Source organism: Phycodurus eques, chromosome 8 (assembly GCF_024500275.1).
Source record: "Phycodurus eques isolate BA_2022a chromosome 8, UOR_Pequ_1.1, whole genome shotgun sequence".
In the NCBI taxonomy this organism is placed as follows: domain Eukaryota; kingdom Metazoa; phylum Chordata; class Actinopteri; order Syngnathiformes; family Syngnathidae; genus Phycodurus; species Phycodurus eques.
In genome coordinates, this window is record NC_084532.1 from 3,588,209 (window position 1) to 3,607,360 (window position 19,152).

The 19,152-nt window shown below is 41.3% G+C and overlaps 1 protein-coding gene across 1 annotated transcript in view; it reads left to right on the forward strand.

Moving 5' to 3' along the window:
- adcy1a (adenylate cyclase 1a) overlaps window positions 1-19,152 on the forward strand; it is a 100,418-nt gene that overhangs the window by 16,813 nt on the left and 64,453 nt on the right. Inside the window, 2 exon segments of the mRNA XM_061683629.1 lie at window positions 8,404-8,515; window positions 16,891-17,018. Of these exon segments, the coding sequence (XP_061539613.1) occupies window positions 8,404-8,515; window positions 16,891-17,018 (240 nt within the window).

Consider the following 19,152-nt stretch of genomic DNA (forward strand, 5'->3'; position numbering starts at 1 on the left):
CGTAGGGAATACATATAGCACATCAAAAAAGCATTTGTAGTTGATAAATTCATTAAATTACCGTTGGAAGACACAGAAAATGGCAGCACGGTGCTGGGTGGTTAGTACATCTGCCTCACAGTTATTAGGACCCGTGTTCAAATCTGACCTCCCCTGTGTGGAGTTTGCATGTTCTCCCCGTGCCTGCGTGAGTTTTCTCCGGGTACTCCGGTTTCCTGACACATCCCCAAACCATGCATGGTAGGTGAACTGAAGACTCTAAATTGCCCGTAGGTGTGAATGTGAGTGCAAATGGTTGTTTGTTCATATGTGCCCTGTGAATGGCTTGCGATCAGTTCAGATTGTACTCGCCTCTCACCCGAAGATAGATGCGGTAGTGAGGATAAGCGGTACGGGAAATGGATGGATGGATGAAGTCACAGAAAATCTACAAAACATGCCACTTGGAATTACGTCACAAGCAAGCCAGCGGTGACATGTCGTGTGCCTCTAATCTTTTGGACGGTCGTTTGTCAACTGTCAAATTCGGGAGATGTTGTTTGAGATTTGTAGCGCGTATGTGTAAGCTACTTGATCGACACAAAAACTCTGAAGCCTCGGATAAATGCAACGGTTCGATGGCTTTAATGTGCGATCCAAACATGAACTTGCATGGCTGTGTTTCAATACATTGTGCATCTCGGGTAAAATATGTGTGTTTAACGTTTTTTTCCAAAAGCTGATGCGCCATTATTTGTGCGTATGCATGGGAAGAGGGTGTTCTAAATTTGTTTGCAAAGTACGAACATATTGATAAATCACAGGTTTGTGCCTGAATGAGGCCCATTGTCTCTGGAACCTCCCCCTGGTGGGATTTGCCCAGAACACCTCACCAGGGAGGTCTCCAGAAGGATCTTAACCAAATTCCTGAGCCACCTCATCTGGCTCTGCTCGATGCAGAGGAGCAACTGCTCTAGTCTGAGCCTTTCCCGAATGACCAGGCTTCCCACCCTATCTCTAAGTCCAGACACCCTGCGGCCGGAACTCATTATAGCCGCTTTGACTCTTTCTCTTTTGCTTTTTTGCTCGCTCTGCTTGCTTCGCTTCTGTTTAAATTTTTTCTTGCTGATAAGCTTGTTTTTCTTCGGAAAAAAAATTGAAGCAGTGACTCCTGTATATTTTTCAAACTGTGGGACTGTACTTTTTTTTTAGATACAGCCAGTTGTTGCCATATTCCAATATCCAAATGATACTACATCTGAAGCCACCCATGAAATTTTTTTTTCCATGTCAGAATTTGATACAGTTAACCAAAAAACTGCAGAGGAAACGGTTTATATCTTTTTAAACCTGTGGGACTGTACTTTTTTGTAGATAGAGTCAGTTGTTTTCATATTCCAATATTTTCTGATACCCTCTCACCATTATGTGAGCATTGCCTGCTAATTAGGTTGACAGGCTCACAAACCCCCCCACCCCCCAGTTAGATAGCTCCAGAACTCCTAACAGCTGATAAATGCAATGAATTTTCTTATTATTTTAGTGGGGGAAAAAATAATCCATCAGGTTAAATATCAGAACAAATCAGCAAAATGATCAAATGATACTACATCTGAAGCCACCCAGGAAAAACTCTATTACCATGTCAGAATTTGATACAGTTTACCAAAAAAACTGCAGAGGAAACGGTTTAGCAGCTGAAACCATCAACAAGCTGTCTTGACTCAATACCATCTGACTTTTTCAAAGCTATTGCGAAGTCTGTGCTATCTGATTTGCAGCAAATAATCAATTGCACACTGCAGTCAGGTGAGTTTCCAAAAGCTCTTAAAGTAGCTGCCATTAAGCCTCTTCTGAAAAATAGAACGCTGGACGCTTCCATTTTAGGAAGGTATAGACCCATCTCAAATCTCCCTTTCATAGCCAAGATTGTTGAGAAAGTTATTTTTAATCAACTCAACAATTTCTTGAACTTAAATGGACTTTCTGACAAATTTCAATCAGGTTTCCGAACTCATCACAGGACAGAATCTACTCTTATCAAATTGGTAAATGATATAAGGTTGAATACTGACTCGGGAAGGTGTCAATTCTGGTCTTGTTGGACCTCAGTGCGGTTTTTGATATGGTAGATCATAATATACTTCTGAACAGATTGGAAACGTGGGTCGGACTAAATGATACAGACCTTAAATGGTTCTGGTCCTACCTGGAGGAAAGAAGTTACTTTTTAACCATTGGAAGTGTTCAATCTCATCGAATTGCAATGACCTATGGGGTCCCTCAAGGGTCAGTTCTTGGACCCCTCCTGTTCAAGTTTTATATGCTACCCTTGGGTCAAATTCTTCAGAACTTTAATTTTGATTATCATAGCTAGCAGAAGACACACAGTTATATCTAGCAGTGTCTCCAGATGATTGTAGTTCAATTGAGGTGTTGTGTTACTGTCTAAAACAAATAAATAACTGGATGAGCCAAAATTTTCTTCAATTAAAACACAACAAAACTGAGATAATTGTTTTTGGCAATAAAGACAAGAGGATTGCTGTTAGTAAATACCTGGAGTCACTCTCTTTAAAACATAAATACCAAGTCCTAAACCTTGGTGTTCTGATAGAGTCTGACCTGACATTCAACAGTCATCCATCCATTTTCTGAGCCGCTTCTCCTCACTAGGGTCGCGGACGTGCTGGAGCCTATCCCAGCTGTCATCGGGCAGGAGGCGGGGTACACCCTGAACTGGTTGCCAGCCAATCGCAGGTCAACAGTCATATCAAATCAATTATTAAACTGCCTTCTACCATTTGAAGAACATATCTAGAGTGATGGCTTGCATGTGTCAAGCAGAGCAGGAGAAGCTCATCCATACTTTTATCTCAAGTAGACTTGACTATCGTAATGGCCTTCTGACAGGACTTCCCAAAAAGAGCATTAAACAGCTGCAGCTCATTCAGAATGCTCCAGCTCGGGTTCTGACCAGAACAAAGAGGTCAGAGCATATTACACCAATTCTGAAGTCTTTACAACATGAACATGAACCTTTCCCAGTCAGCGTTAGAATAGATTATAAAGTTCTGCTACTGGTCTATAAATCACTAATTGGTTTCGGTTCTCAATACATGAAAGAAATGCTCATGGAATATACACCCAGTAGGGCTCTGAGATCGACAGACTCAGGTTAAATAATGGAGCATAGAGTCCAAAGCAAACATGGTGAAGCAACATTTAGCTATTATGCTGCACACAAATGGAATAAGTTGCCAACAGAAGTGATATCAGCTCCAAATGTGAATGTTTTTAACATTTTTTTAAATTTAAAAACAAAAAAGAAGAGCTTTTAAAAACCCTTCTTTTTTCTCATGCTTTTTAGAGCATTTCCATTTTTAAATATTTCTTGCACTGTATGCTGTTTTAATTGTACTTTTATTTTATTTGTTTAATTCTCTTTGTTTTAAATGTTTACAAGCTGTTTTTTATTTGTTTTTAAATGCTTTTAATTATGTAAAGCACATTGAGTTACCTTGTGTATGAAATGTGCTATATAAATAAATTTACTTTGCTTTGCTTTGCTTATATCTATGATCTTGTTCTTAACGCTCACCTATGGTCACGAGCTATGAGTTGTGAGGTTGTGACCATCGAGCGACGGGTAGACCTTTACAGTCGGCTGTGCACCACTCCAGAAATATTTGAAGATTGTGGCTTGATTTTCCTCTTGAAGGACAATCACTATAGGACAAAATGACATATCTTGACTTACTTGCAGTATAGAATAGAATGGAATAGAATTGGGTAAGCATTTGAAATTACGGTTTTCAATCAGCAATGGTGACAGTTGCAGCCCAAAACAATAATAAGATATCCAGATAAAATGACCTTTATTAGTCCCACAATGGAGAAAATTGCAGTATAGCAATAATTGCAGTATAGCAATAATAATGATTATAATATCCAATGGGGGGGGTCGTCTGATCTCACGGACTTTTGTTTTTTTTGAGGCCATATGCACCCATATTACTGTACAGTATAATATTATTGGTTTGTAGTTTTTTTTTCATGTCCTAAAACAGTATTCCCCAACCATTTTTGCACTGCGGACCGGTTTAGACTAGGCATTTTTTTTGTCACGGACCGGCTGTTATGGTGGGCGCATAACGCGTATATATATATATATATATATATATATATATATATATAAAAGGAACACAACTGGCTTAAAAATTAATGTTAAATACAACAACTCACCACAACGCAGAATCAGTGTGAGCCTTGGGCTTGTCCAATATGCTCTGTAATTTTGTCTTCGTAACTGTCACAGCAGAAAAGCCCGCTTCACAAAGCTAGGATGTTGGAAATGGGAGCAGGGTATTCAGTTGAGATCTTTTTTTTCAAAAAACTCCAATGGCTTATCTGTTAGTCCAGGGTACTTGGTCTCCACGTGTCGTTGGCTAACCTGTCGCCACATACAGTATTATGCAGAGCGGACTTGGTGCGTGAGAGTTAGTTTTTGAGATAAATCTGTATTTTAAGTAGGCCTCCATATTTTCTAATAAAAAAAAATCTTTATTTTTATTTGAGGTCGTATGGCCTTATTTTTAGTAACGTATCACGTATCATCGACCAGTGCAGTCTAGTGTTGTTTCGTTCGCAAATGTTTCGTTCAAAATAACAAATCTTTTCAGTGAACGTAATGAACTGAATCAGTTTATGAGATGATTGGTTCTTTGAGCTTGGTCGCCATGAGCAAGTCAGCTAGGAGGGGAAATGGAACTGCTGCAACGTTCTGTGTAGTCTTGACTTGTCAATTGAGATGTACAGCTGTGGTGGCGGAGAAGATCCGGTCAAATTTCAAAATAAAATATAGTTGACACGCGAAACCCAATATAATCAGAATCAGAATCAGAATCATCTTTATTTGCCAAGTATGTCCAAAACACACAAGGAATTTGTCTCCGGTAGTTGGAGCCGCTCTAGTACAACAGACAGTCAATTTACAGAACACTTTGGGGACATAAAGACATTGACAAAAAACAATTGTGCAAAAAGATGCAGAGTCCTCTAGCACTTAGAGCAGTTCGAACGACTAATATTGCAATTATATATATATATATATATATATATATATATATATATATATATATATATATATATATATATATATATATATATATATATATAAAACGGAAATTATATAAATTGGTCATTCTTTCTATGCGGCCTGGTAACAAATGCTTCATGAACCGGTACCGGTTCGCGTACCGGGTGCTGGAGACCACTGGCCTAAATAAATAATTACAAAAAACTTGAAAATGTTTGAAAGTTTCACATTTTATCAGAACTTACCACGCCGGTGTGCTTGGTCATGGTGACATTGTTGATGTACAGTACTCATCATTGGCAAGTCGCTTTCATGAGCTGCTAGGAATTAGTGTGCTTCCTATTTCCAAATCCGTTGCCAAAGGCGAACAAAAAAAAGCTTGACAAAAAAAAGAAGAAACTATTACTGTACCAAAAATAGCATGTTGCAGACTGCAGACTTGCTTTTTGTGTTCTTCAGAGTTAACACCACAGCCATACCGCTCTCTCTCTCTCTCTCTACGTAGCGCTATATGCACAATAGAAAATAGTTACAGTATAACCATCATCACCCTGCCTGCGACGTCAATGCCCCACATTAAACATGGCCACCACATAGTCACGAGAGGCACGTCTTTTGGAAATGGATCTAGTTATATTGTATATCTGTGACCCGGAAATACGTCAGTCCCATTCTCTGCCTGCATTGTGGCACAGTGGCAGTAAACAACAGCAGCCAATTCTGAAACTAACAGACTCTGTCAACGGCATTGTAAGTGACAAATGGAAACTATTTTTCGACACATTGTTCAGTCCTGACGGTCCGTTTTATCTGATATCTGTCCAGGGTCCATTTAATCGAGGTTCCACTGTAATGTGTATAGAGTTAGGGTTATGTCATTAATGATGACACATGATGGTAATGTAATAAATGGTGATGCTACATTCTTCTTAATCAGTGTCTGGACCCTAGCACTATTCCCAGGATTTACTGCTGAAGATTGTCTACCACTCCTTTGCATGTTATGGAGGTCACTCTAAGCAGACTCTTCTTCTTCGCCTTTGATCCTGGACACCCACTTTTTGACTGTGCTATAGCCTATTACAGCTTCCACATACACATTTTGCAACCTTTTGAAAATGTTTAATGGTGGTTCCCCTTCCAAAGCAAGACATTCTGTCACAGCTCTCTGCTTCTGATGGGCATCCAACAATTATTTCATTTTCAAAATAGCTGACAGGAAGAAGAAAAACTTAAAGGAAAAAAAACCTTCAAACATGTATTTAAACTACAAACCATGAACATTTTTTTGGGGAAAAAAATCAATTATTAGTAGGTTAAAAATTAAATTTGGCTCATTACATTTTGACTGCCATGCATATATATACGTGATTTTAATTATTGTACGCATTCATTGTATGTTCCAAACAAAAAACAACTAAACATGTATCAATACAGGAATGATCATTTATGTATTCTCCTATTCTATACCACTTATAAAATACTGTTAATTTCATCTTAAAATGGTGTCATGCTATCAACAGTTTGCGTTATCAACTCAGTAGTTAGTTGTTTTTCTTCAACTGGGGCCTTTGTCAAGGTGGTGGGAATTATGAAAAGTTCCAAATACCAGTTAATGTTTACACAAAACCTTCAGGCTTCTGCTTGAAAGTTGAAGATGAAGAGGAGCATCTTTCAGTGTGCTCCAAAGCACACAAACAAACCAACAAAAGAACAGCTTCACCATAAGAAGATTAAGGTTTGGGAATAGCCCAGCCAGAGTCCAGACTTGAATCCAATCAAACATCTGTGATGTGAACTAAAGAGGGCTGTGCACATGAGATGCCCTAGCAATGTGACAAACACATCAGCATGGCACATCAAGATGTGCCATGCTGATGGACTTGTACCCAAAATGACTGAGTGCTGTAATAAAACCCCAAGGTGCTGCAATAAAGTATTAGCTTGATTGTATGACTATTCATGCAACCAGGTTATTGAATTTTTTTTTTTTAAATTGACTTGTACAGATGCGGACTTTGTATCGATCCGTTGTGGTAAAGAAGGAGCTAAGCCGAAAGGCGAAGCTCTCGATTTACCGGTCGATCTACGTTCCTACCTTCACCTATGGTCACGAGCTGTGGGTCATGACCGAAAGAACAACACCGGACACCCTGCTTCCTCCGCAGGGTGTCCGGGCTCTCCCTTAGAGATGAGGTGAGAAGCTCGGTCATCTGGGAGGATCTCAGAGTAGAGTCGCTGCTCCTTCACATCGAGAGGAGCCAGATGAGGTGGCTGGGGCATCTGATTCGTATGCCTCCTGGACGCCTTCCCCGGTGAGGTGTTCCGGGCATGTCCCACCGGGAGGAGACCCCGGGGACCACCCAGGACACGCTGGAGAGACTGTCTTTCGGCTGGCCTGGGAACCCCTCGGGATCCCCCCGGAAGAGCTGGATGAAGTGGCTGGGGAGAGGGAAGTCTGGGCGTCCCTGTTAAAGCTACTGCCCCCGCGAGCCGACCTCGGATATGCGGTAGAAAATGGATGGATGGATGGATGACTTGTACAGGTTATTGGTCACATTAACATTGGATAAAATCAGAAAAACCTGGAATTTGAAGTGGGGTGTGTCAATTTAGGGAACAGACGTGTTGAATTACATTGCAGTATTAGCATGAGCCAATTGCCCCTGTTAAAGCCAGATGGGAGAACATTGGTAATATTACTTCTGGGGACAGATAATTTTACTTTTTCTGTTTACATTTTCACCTCCTTTTTTTCTGTGTGTTTACATGCGTATCAGTCTACAGCTTGGAAAAAAGGATTTGTGAGATTACAAACCAGTATTCTCACGAGTCCATCTGCCTTATGAAGCTCAATGACCTATTGTTGTAAAAAATAAAAATAAAAAATAAAAACTTGGGATTCCCATCAGCACAAAACAAGTATCCCACAAATATCCCAGCTTTTCACAAAAAATACTAGAGCCACGACTCCTACTCCATCGAGAGCAGTGTACAGTCAAACATACAGTAGTGTGTGAGCTCCATGTTGACTTGTCTTGTGACCATTTGGCCTGTCTCTAAGGAAATTGGGGCTAAGTAGCTTTCATCAGTCTCACTCAATCAGGTAGCCAGCAAGCATTCAGTTAAAACCTGTAATTGATTAAGTGGTAGTGAGCAATGTGATACATTCACATAAGTTTTTGTTCACTCTGATCATCCACATCTTTTCCTGTTGAGTATTTTATGTCACGATCCTCTTTTGTGTTCAAAATGTGATGGAAAATAATATTAGAAAATTAGGTTTTCATCTGGTGTTTTAACCTCTCTTTTTTCTGTCTTGACAGCATATTGTTCGCAGATATTGTGGGTTTCACCAGCCTGGCTTCCCAGTGTACTGCGCAAGAATTGGTCAAATTGCTCAATGAGCTCTTTGGGAAGTTTGATGAACTTGCTACAGTGAGTACATGGCTTTTTTTGTCTGTTATAATCCATTCAGTGATATCATACCAATAATATGATAGATGAAGGAAATAATTTACAGGTACTATTTAAAAATATTTTGAGACATGGCTCATTAATCGGGGGTTTGACTTAGTTTGCACAACATCAGTCTGGACATTTCTATGCTTCCAATCATGGGGAAACTGTCTAGAGAAGGCCATTTTTTTGTTCCAACACAACTGTGTCACAGTGCACACACCAAGACCAATAAGGACATAGTTGGATGAGTTTAGAGTGGAAGAACACTGAGCACTTAATACACCCCTTCTGTGATGGACATGGCCATCCTCTCATCCATTGACCTCAAGAATGTTCTTCAGAATAAATAGTCGAAAATTCCCACAGACAAAGTCCAAAACCTTATACAAAGTTCATATTTTCTATATTTTTCAGTTCATATAGAGTTAATGGTCAAATGTTCCGATGATAAATAGATTATTGAACAGATGATAATGATCTTTTATGTTCGTGTTTTTACAACAGTGTGTAAACTATAAGAATTCATATTACAATTACAATGGTTTGAATAATGAAATTCCTCCGAATTGTTTGTGTTCTGCTTCTTCTTCTTAAAAAAAAAAAAAAAAAAAAAAGTAACAAGGAAGCCAAATGCGTCATTGAAACTGGGAGCTCATTTTATATGCTGCACAATATATAGATCCAGCAGCTTGGAAGGGCTTCCTGAAATAAACGAAGGGGAGATGAAAAAACTAAATGAGATGAAAAACTAAATGCACAACAAAAATAATTACTCACATTGAATATTTACAACCCCAATTCCAATGAAGTTGGGATGTTGTGTTGAACATAAATAAAAGCAGAAGTGCAATTATTTACAAATCCCGTTCAACATATATTTAATTGAATAAACAACAAAGACAAGATATGTAATGTTCAAACTGATAAACTTTATTGTTTTAAGCAAATAATCATTAACTTAGAATTTTATGGCTGCAACACGTTCCATAAAAGCTGGGACATCGTCATGTTTACCACTGTGTTACATCACCTTTTCTTTTAACAACATTCAATAAAAATTTGGGAACCGAGGACACTAATTGTTGAAGTTTTGTATGCGGAATTCTTTCCCATTCTTGCTTGATGTACAGCTTTAGCTGTTCAACAGTCCGGGGTCTCCGTTGTCGTATTTTACGCTTCATAATGCGCCACACCTTTTCAATGGGAAATAGGTCTGGATTGCAGGCAGGCCAGTCTAGTACCCACACTCTTTTACTACGAAGCCACGCTGTTGTAACACGTGCAGAATGTGGTTTGGGATTGTCTTGCTGAAATAAAAAGGGGGGTCCATGAAAAAGGCGTTGCTTGGATGGCAGCATATGTTTCTCCAAAACCTGTATGTTCCGTCAGCATTCAGGGTGCCTTCACAGATGAAAAAAAAACATTTGAAATGTGGACTCATCGGACCACAGAACACTTTTCCACTTTGCATCAGTCCATCTTAGATGAGCTCGGACCCAGAGAAGCCGGTTCCCAATTAGCCTGCTCACCTGTGGGATGTTCCAAACAGGTGTTTGATGACCATTTCTCAACTTTTTCAGTCTTTTTTGCCACCTGTCCCAGCTTTTTTGGAACGTGTTGCAACCATAAAATTAATGATGATAAAATTAATGATTATTTGTCAAAAACAATAAAATTGATCAGTTTGAACATTAAATATCTTGTCTTTGTAGTGTATTCAATTAAATATAGTTTGAACATGATTTGGAAATCATTGTATTCTGTTTTTATTCATGTTTAACACAACGTCCCAACTTCATTCAAATTGGGGTTGTAAATACAAGACACACATCCTTTTAGAAATCGCTAGCTTATGCTATCAGTCAATGGAAAACCCAATTGACGGGCTAGCTAACATTAGCATTAGATCACGGGAGGGATTTACCTACAAATAAGGAATATTTACACATAAATGCCGTAGTAACACATACAGACAGACAATATACAGTAACAATACCAAGAATCCCAAAACATGCATCGTAGGTTAATTGAAGACTCTAAACTGCCCGTAGGTGTGAATGTGAGTGCGAATGGTTGTTTGTTTATATGTGCCCTGTGAATGGCTGGCGACCAGTTCAGGGTGTTATCCCAGCTGTTCAGGGTCCTATCCCAGCTGACTCTGGGCGACAGGCGGGGTGCCTTTCGCCCAGAGTCAGCTGTGATAGGCTCCAGCACGCCCGTGACCCTAGTGAGGATAAGCGGTCTGGAAAATGGATGGATGGATATCATCCTAAAAAATGTAGGTGCAGTACAGGTGAAATTTCTTAGATTCCTGTTGGTTCTTGTAAGGGATTCATCCATCCATCCATTTTCATACAAACAAACAACCATTCACACTCTCAGTCACACCTATGGGTAATTTAGAGTCTCCAATTAATGCATGTTTTTGGGATGTGGGAGGAAACCGGAGTGCCCGGAGAAAACCCACGCAGGCACGGGGAGAACATGCAAACTCCACACAGGCGGGGCCGGGGATTGAACCTGGGTTCTCAGAAGTTTGAGGCTGACGCTCTAACCAGTCAGCCACCGTGCCGCCGAATCAGGTATTATGCTCATTAAATATGAAGATTTTCCTGATGTACTTGTAATTCTTTGCAGTAAAACAATGGGGAAAACAGGAATTTATTGTAATTTACACTGAACAAAAATATAAATGCAACACTTTTGTTTTTGCTCGCATGTTTTGTGAGCTGGACTCCAAGATCTAAAACCTTTTCTCCATTCACAAAAGGCCATTTCCCTCAAATATTGTTCACAAATCTGTCTAAATCTGTGTTAGTGAGCATTTCTCCTTTGTTGAGATAATCCATCCCACCTCATACGTGTGGCATATCAAGATGCTGATTAGACAGCATGATTATTGCACAGGTGTGCCATCGGTTGGCCACAATAAAAGGCAGTTCTATTATAACGGTATATATACATAGGTATATATCTATTGCATGTATATTGCTATTGGGCAAAGCTGTGGCGTGTATATGGCTGATACATTTAATACCGGAGCACATGAGTAAATTCTGAGTACACCCCATTTACGCCACTCCTATGCTATATGTGACTCTCTTGACCTCCATCTCTTGTGAGCGACATGATCAGTACAGACAGTTTAGACTTGGTCTGTACGTTCAGACACATGCACAAAAGTCACATGATCACAAGGATTATCCCCCCTGACTTCATTCTGTATCCTAGCAATAAGCCATGATTTAATACCAGCAGAGACAGAGGGGGAGAATGAACAAGACATGAGGTGATTTGTGGCGAGCAATCAGTGCTTCAGTAGTCAGTAATCCGTTACATGGTATAATTGGGATGAGGTTATATTGTCTTCATGTATCGGTGTAGCTGCAGCCTAATAAAGATTTATAGCATGTCACATTGGCAAGGGAGACATTTACTTTCAAACCGCCTGTGTCAGAGCTGTCAGGCCACTTGGATGCTGCATAACAAACTAAACTTACTCAAAGACGGATGGGCCACTGCTGCTGCTAACCTGCCTGAGTAACAGATGTGTCACACCGGTATGAAGACCCTTTTCGTCAAAATGTCACAAAGCTTAAAACAATATTATCTTACTGAAAGCATTTATAGGTATTGTTCAGGTCCAATCAAGTTGGGACATTTTGTAAAACGCAAATTAAAACAGAATACTCACTCATTTTTAATTTAATGCCTACAACACATTCCAAAAAAAGCTGGGATAGGGGCATGTTTCCTTTCCATGTCACCATTCCTTTTAAAAACACTCAATAAGCATTTGGAAACTAACGACGCTAATTGTTGAAGCTTTGTAGGTGGATTCTTTCCCGTTGTTGCTTAATGTACAACTTCAGTTGCTCAACAGTCTGGGGTCTCCGTTGTCGTATTTTGCACTTCATAATGCGGCACACATTTTCAATGGGAGACGGGTCTGGACTGCTGATAGGCCAGTCTAGTTCTCACATTATTTTACTCCAAAGCCATACTTTTGTAACACGTGCAGAATGTGGCTTGGCATTGTCTTGCTAAAATAAGCAGGGATTGCTTGGATGGCAGGATGTGTTTTTCCAAAACCTGTATGTTCCGTCAGCATTCATGGTGCCTTCACAGATGTGAAAGTTACCCATGCCATGGGCACTAACACACCCCTATACCATAACAGGTTGCCCAGGCGACACAACGTCCATTATTTCCAAAAACAATATGAAATGTGGACTCATCAGACCACCGTCCATCTTAGATAGAATTGGGCCAAGAGAAGCAGGCAGAGTTTCTGCGTGTTGTTGATGTATGGCTTTCTCTTTGCGTGGTGGAGTTTTAACTTGCATTTGTAGATGTAGCGACAAACTGTGTTACCCGACTGGTTTTATGAAATGTGCCTGAGCCCACGTGACCATGTCCTTACACAATGATGACAGTTTTAATACAGTGCCAACTGAGGGATCAAAGGTCACAGGCATTCAATGTTGGTTTTCGGGCGTACCGGTTACACACAGAGATTTCTCTAGGTTCTCTGAATCTTGATGATATTATGGACTTTAGATGACGAAATCCCTAAATTCCTTTCAATTTTACATTGACAAACATTGTTCTTAAACTGTTTTGCTCATGCAGTTGTTTCAAAGTGTGAACCCAGCCTTGGTTGTGAACAACTGAGCCTTTTGGGGATACTCTTTTTATACCAATTTATGACACTCACCTGTTGCACATTAACCTGTTCACCTGTGGAATGTTCCATACAGGTGTTCTTTGAGCATTCCTCAACTTTTCCAGTCTTTTGTTGCCCCTGTCCCAGCTTTTTTGGAACGTGTTGCAGGCATCAGAGAATATTTTCAAAGGAAGAAAAATGTTCATCAGTTTGAACATTAAATATCATGTCTTTGTAATGTATTCAATTGAATTTACAGTAGGTTGAAAATGATTTGTAAATCATTGCATTCTGTTTTTAATTTACAGTTTAACGCTCCAACTTAATTGGAAATGGAGTTTGTACACTTAAGAGACTTATCATTGTACTTCTATGTTTGGCGACTTATAATAAGACCTCAGTGTTTAATTATTCAACTGTATTTCCATGATGACTGAATGATTCTGATGAGATCACCAAAGGGACTTCATAGTGATATTGACTTACCACATCCATCCCTCCATCTCTCTCTCCATCCATACATTATCCATTTTCTGTACCACTTGTCCTCTCTTGGGTCATGTCATGTATTTGGAATGTCGGAGGAAACCAGAGTTTGTGCAAACTACACACAGAAAGCCCCGTCAACTATGAGGTAGACATGCTAACCATTACCCCACTGTGCTGCCTACACCACCAAAATGAATTGAAAGGTTAATACTTTCATAAAAACATTAAATATTTTGGGTAATGCAGCCATTCAATGGCTCAACAGTATTGTGCTAAAATGACATCAATGTAAATATTAGAATCAGAATCATCTTTATTTCAAGTATGTCAAAAACACACGAAATTTGTCTCTGGTAGTTGGAGCCGCTCTAGTACAACAACAGAAACTCAATTGACTTGAATACTTTTGAGACATAAAGACATTGAGAAAAACAGTCACTGACAATAATTTAAAACTGAAAAGCTTCAACAATAAAATACTGCCTGAAGTCTGGACCCAATGGACTTCACCAGAATCCGAGTCTCGTCCCTGATGGTTCTTTGCAAAGCCTTCACTGCAGCCGCCTTCATTTAACTTATCTTGTCTTGCTCTATAGCATTGAGATCAGGAAGATCAGGATTGGAAATCAGAGAATATCAATTTTTTTCTGACTCAAGTTACTTTTGCACCCACTCAGCAGTCACATGAGCAGTGAGACTGTTTGATTTGAAATCATATATACACCAACACTGCCTCCATCAGGTTTGACACATGATTTTAGGAATGTAACAAACTGTCGAGTTTCCTCTTTTTTTTTCATTGCCTCCCTTGTTTGCATCTTCTATCTTCTTGGACTAGAATATATTGGGAGCTCCAGCAAACACACCATCCATCTAGCCATTGGTCTTCTTCTGCTTACTATGGGTCAGGTTCCGGGGGCAGCAGTCTAAGCAGGAAATCCCAAACTTCCCTTTTCCCCAGCCACTTCGTCCAGCTCTCCCAGGGGAATCCAGAAGCATTACCAGGCCAGGCAAGAGACACAGTCTTTTATCCTCCTCCTGGTGGGATGAGCCTGGGACACAGCAACAGGGAGACATTCACAAGACATCTTAACCAGATGCCAGAGCCACCTCATCTGGCTCCTCTTGTTGCAGAAGAGCAGTGACTCTCCTCTGAGCTCCTCCCAGATGATGGAGCTTCTCACCCTATCTCTAAGGGAGAGCCCTGCACACTCTATGGAGGAAAGTAATTTTAGCCGCTTGTATCTGTGATCTTTTGCTTTCGGTCACAACTCACATCTTGTGACCGTAGTTGAGGGTCGGAATATAGAACGACCAGTAAATTGAGAGCTTCACCTTCCAGCTCAGCTCCATCTTCACCACGACAGACCACTGCAGAGTCCACATCACTGCAGACGCTGCACCAATTTGCCTATTGATATCTGCTCCATTTTTCCATCACTCGTTAACAAGATCCCAAGGTAATGGAACTCCTCCACTTGGGGAAGGATCTCATTCATGAGCCAGAAAGGGCACACCAACTTTTTCTGACTGAGACAATGGCCTCAGATTTGGAGGTGCTGATACTCATCCCAACCCAGAATCAGTGACAAAGAGCAGCCTTGGGATAATCCAACCCTCACTGGAAACAAATCTGACTTTCTGCCTGCAATACAGACCAAGATCTGGCACTTGTCGTACAGGGACTAAACAGCCCGTATCAAGGGGTTCAGTACTCCAGTGGTCCCCAAACACTGGCCGGTCGGCGGAGAATTTGGTACTGGGCCTTGCTCCCCCCTCGGTTGGGGGGTCGACCTAGACACAGTGCACCCTCCCAACCCATCGATGATTAGCGTCTACTCCCACGCACAGACAATTAGCATCCAACTCAATTACAATCGCCCCCACCCTGAATTAGCTTCCGATTCACAAGGTCCGTGAGCGGTGATGATGGTTATATCTATTGTCTATTGTGCATAGAGTGCTGTGCAGAGAGAGAGCGGCATGGCGGCGGTGTTAACTGTGAAATACAAAACACAACTCTCTGAAATCTGGAACCTGCTATTTTATCTATTTATCTCATCTCAGAATGGCAGGGGTTTGGAACTAGGAAACACATTAATTCCTTGCGACTCAGGAAAGTGACTTGCCTATGATGAGTACTGTACGCCAATAATATCACCATGACCAAGCACACCAGCGTGGTAAGTTTGGAGAAAATTAAAAACTTTTCGAACATTTTCGAACATAACATTTTTATTTATTGACAATAACTTTGCACTGTCTTCTTCTTTTCCTTTCGGCTTGTCCCGTTAGGGGTCGCCACAGCGCATCATTCTTTTCCATGTAAGCCTATCTCCTGCATCCTCCTCTCGAACACCAACTGCCATAATGTCTTCCCTCACGACATCCATCACCCTTCTCTTTGGTCTTCCTCTAGCTCTCTTGCCTGGCACCTCCATCCTCATCATCCTTCTACCAATATACTCGCTATTTCTCCTCTGCACGTATCCAAACCATTGAAATCTGCTCTCTCTAACTTTGTCTCCAAAACATCGAACTTTGGCTGTCCCTCTGATGAGCTCATTTCTAATTTTATCCAACCTGGTCACTGCGAGGGCAAACCTCAACATCTTAATTTCCGCCAACTCTGCTTCCTGTTGTCTCTTCAGTGCCACTGTCTCTAATCCGTACATCATGGCTGGCCTCACCATTGTTTTATAAACTTTGCCCTTCATCCTAGCAGAGATGTCACATAACACACCTGAGACCTTCCTCCACCCGTTTCAACCTGCTTGGACCCGTTTCTTCACTTCCTGACCACACTCACCATTGCTCTGGATGGTTGACCCCAAGTATTTAAAGTCCTCCACCCTTGCTATCTCTTCTCCCTGTAGCCTGACTCTTCCCCCACCACCCCTCTCATTCATGCACATATATTCTGTTTTACTTCGGCAAATCTTCATTCATCTTCTTTCCAGTGCATGCCTCCATCTTTCTAACTGTTCCTCCAGCTGCTCCCTGCTTTCACTGCAGATCACAATGTCATCTGGAAACATCATGGTCCACAGGGATTCCAGTCTCACCTCATCTGTTAGACGTTACGTTACGTTTTTCTTCAGATAATTTTACTCCCCCCCCCCCACACACACACACATTATTTAGTTTATGGGACCTGAAAATTTTAATTATTGATGTCATTTCTCTATGTCAATAGGAGAATCACTGCAGGAGAATAAAGATCCTGGGGGACTGTTATTACTGTGTGTCAGGGTTGACCCAACCAAAGGCTGACCATGCCCACTGCTGTGTAGAGATGGGCCTTGACATGATTGACACCATAGCGTGAGTCACACAAACATGTATGCTCCCCTTACGCCCTCTACTCTCTTCATAAAATATTTCAGATCATACCTCTATCTCTATCGATCCGTACATCCATCCATTCAACCACCCATTGAATAATTTTCTGTACTGCTTATGCTCACGAAGGTCACAGGTCATACTTCTAACTTGTCATTATTCATTAAATTAATTATTTAAGAATTCTACAAAATAGAATTATTTAATAATGATACTGTAAGAATAGCGGATTACTCCTATGATGATAACCGACATTGTGGCTCATTTTCATGTCTCTCGTTTACCGTATGTGCAGTGATTGTTAAGAGCTTTTTAAATCTGCTTCCACAGATTTTAGAGGACTAATTTAGATACATATGATAATTTGTAATCCTCAATTGTTGAGATACTTCTAATCTAGGTATCTTGGGTTTTTGTGGCAAAAGGGGCCCCAAAAACACAAAAAGCCTAAAAAAAGTAAGACATGCAGATTTCATCCCTCCCTCCCCTGCTCTTGAAGTTGCATGGGCTGTTTGAAAACTGTTTGAAAAGGCAGATCGACACACAAATGACGGGTCGGACAGTGAATCGGACGCTGCATATTCCAAAACACCCGCCCTGCTTGTGGCGGTGGGTCCATCACGGGTGGCCGAGTTCTGCGCGCCACCGTGCGGTACCAGGCGAGAAGTCTTGGCTTCTGCCTTGTTGTCCCAGCTCCATGCTGGATGTCCCAGCTCCATGCTGAATGTCCTGGCGCCTCAGGACTGGATGTCCCAGCTCCAGGTTGGAAGTGCCGGCTCCATACTGGATGTCCCGCTTCAAGCTGGAAGACCCAGCTCCAGGCTGGAAGTCACAGCTACGCGCTGGAAGTCTCTGCTCCATACTGGATGTCCCAGCTCCAGGCTGGAAGTGTTGGATGTGAGGGGGTTGGACGAACACTTAGGCTGGCTTGTACGGTGATCGGCGCTGGTTCTTTATTTATTCATTTATTTATTTTTGACAGCGGGCTTTGTCAGAATGGAGGCCAAGCAGAAGGCACCCTGAACGGGCATGAGAGAGCGTGGCATTACCCCGGCTTAACTCTCACGCACACCCACACACACACTCACACACACACCCACGATCGAATGGCACTCGTGACCCGCTGTTTGAGGGCCTCCGCTGGCCGGCCTTGCCATGCAAGTCTATGTACACACGGCTTGTACAGGGAAACTGCGAATGGCTTATTTAATCAGTTATGGTTCCTTTGATTGCCACGCCGTTACTTGGATAACTGTGGCACTGAGGTAATACATGTAAATGAGTGCCGACCTCCAGGGATGCGTGCATTTATCATTTATTTTTTTTTAAAAATCCTGAAGAAAGACAGGATTCTCCTATTTAGGGATTTCAATGAGAGGGTTGGCATGGATCGCAAACTCTGAAACGACACTTTATGTAAAGATGGTGTTGGAAATGCCACCTCAAACTATCCTATGCACTGGTGATAAGCAACTATCCTACTTGAAGCCAGCCGGGACACTATTGACTACAAGACCAACAAACACCAAGACTGTGTCAACGATAATGACAGTGAATTCAAATAACTTCTCAATCCCAAAAGGATATCCTTTTGGTCTTGGTGGAATGACATTAACAGGAGAGAAAAATGGCAGGCCCACTCCATAGCAAAGTAGAGGTGGTGGAGAAGAAATACAGAGGCGTACTGACTAAGGTGACGTCAGGGTTTATTCAATGCCACCAAAGCCATGTATGGCGGTCTCAAGCTCCTCCACTCCAAAGATGGACAATTTCTGACAATTTCTGCTGAAAGATTAAACTGACATCAGTTCCAGATGGCAATAAATGTTCCAAAAGCTTCTGAACTGAAACAACACAGCTAGAAACCATCAATCGAATTGTTGAGCGACCTATCATGGAGTATTTGGGAGCGGCTCCCACCAAAAATGAGCTCCTGGATGCCATCAGGAAACTGGGCAATAACAAGGCCTCTAGACCAGATGGGATCCCTAGAGAAATCCTCATGCAAGGCAGGCCAAAACTCCCTTGCCTCTGTGGAAACATTAGAATAAGGAGGAAATCCTTGCTGAACTCAGGGATTCCCCTGCTTGTCACCATCTTCAAGAGAGGAGACAAA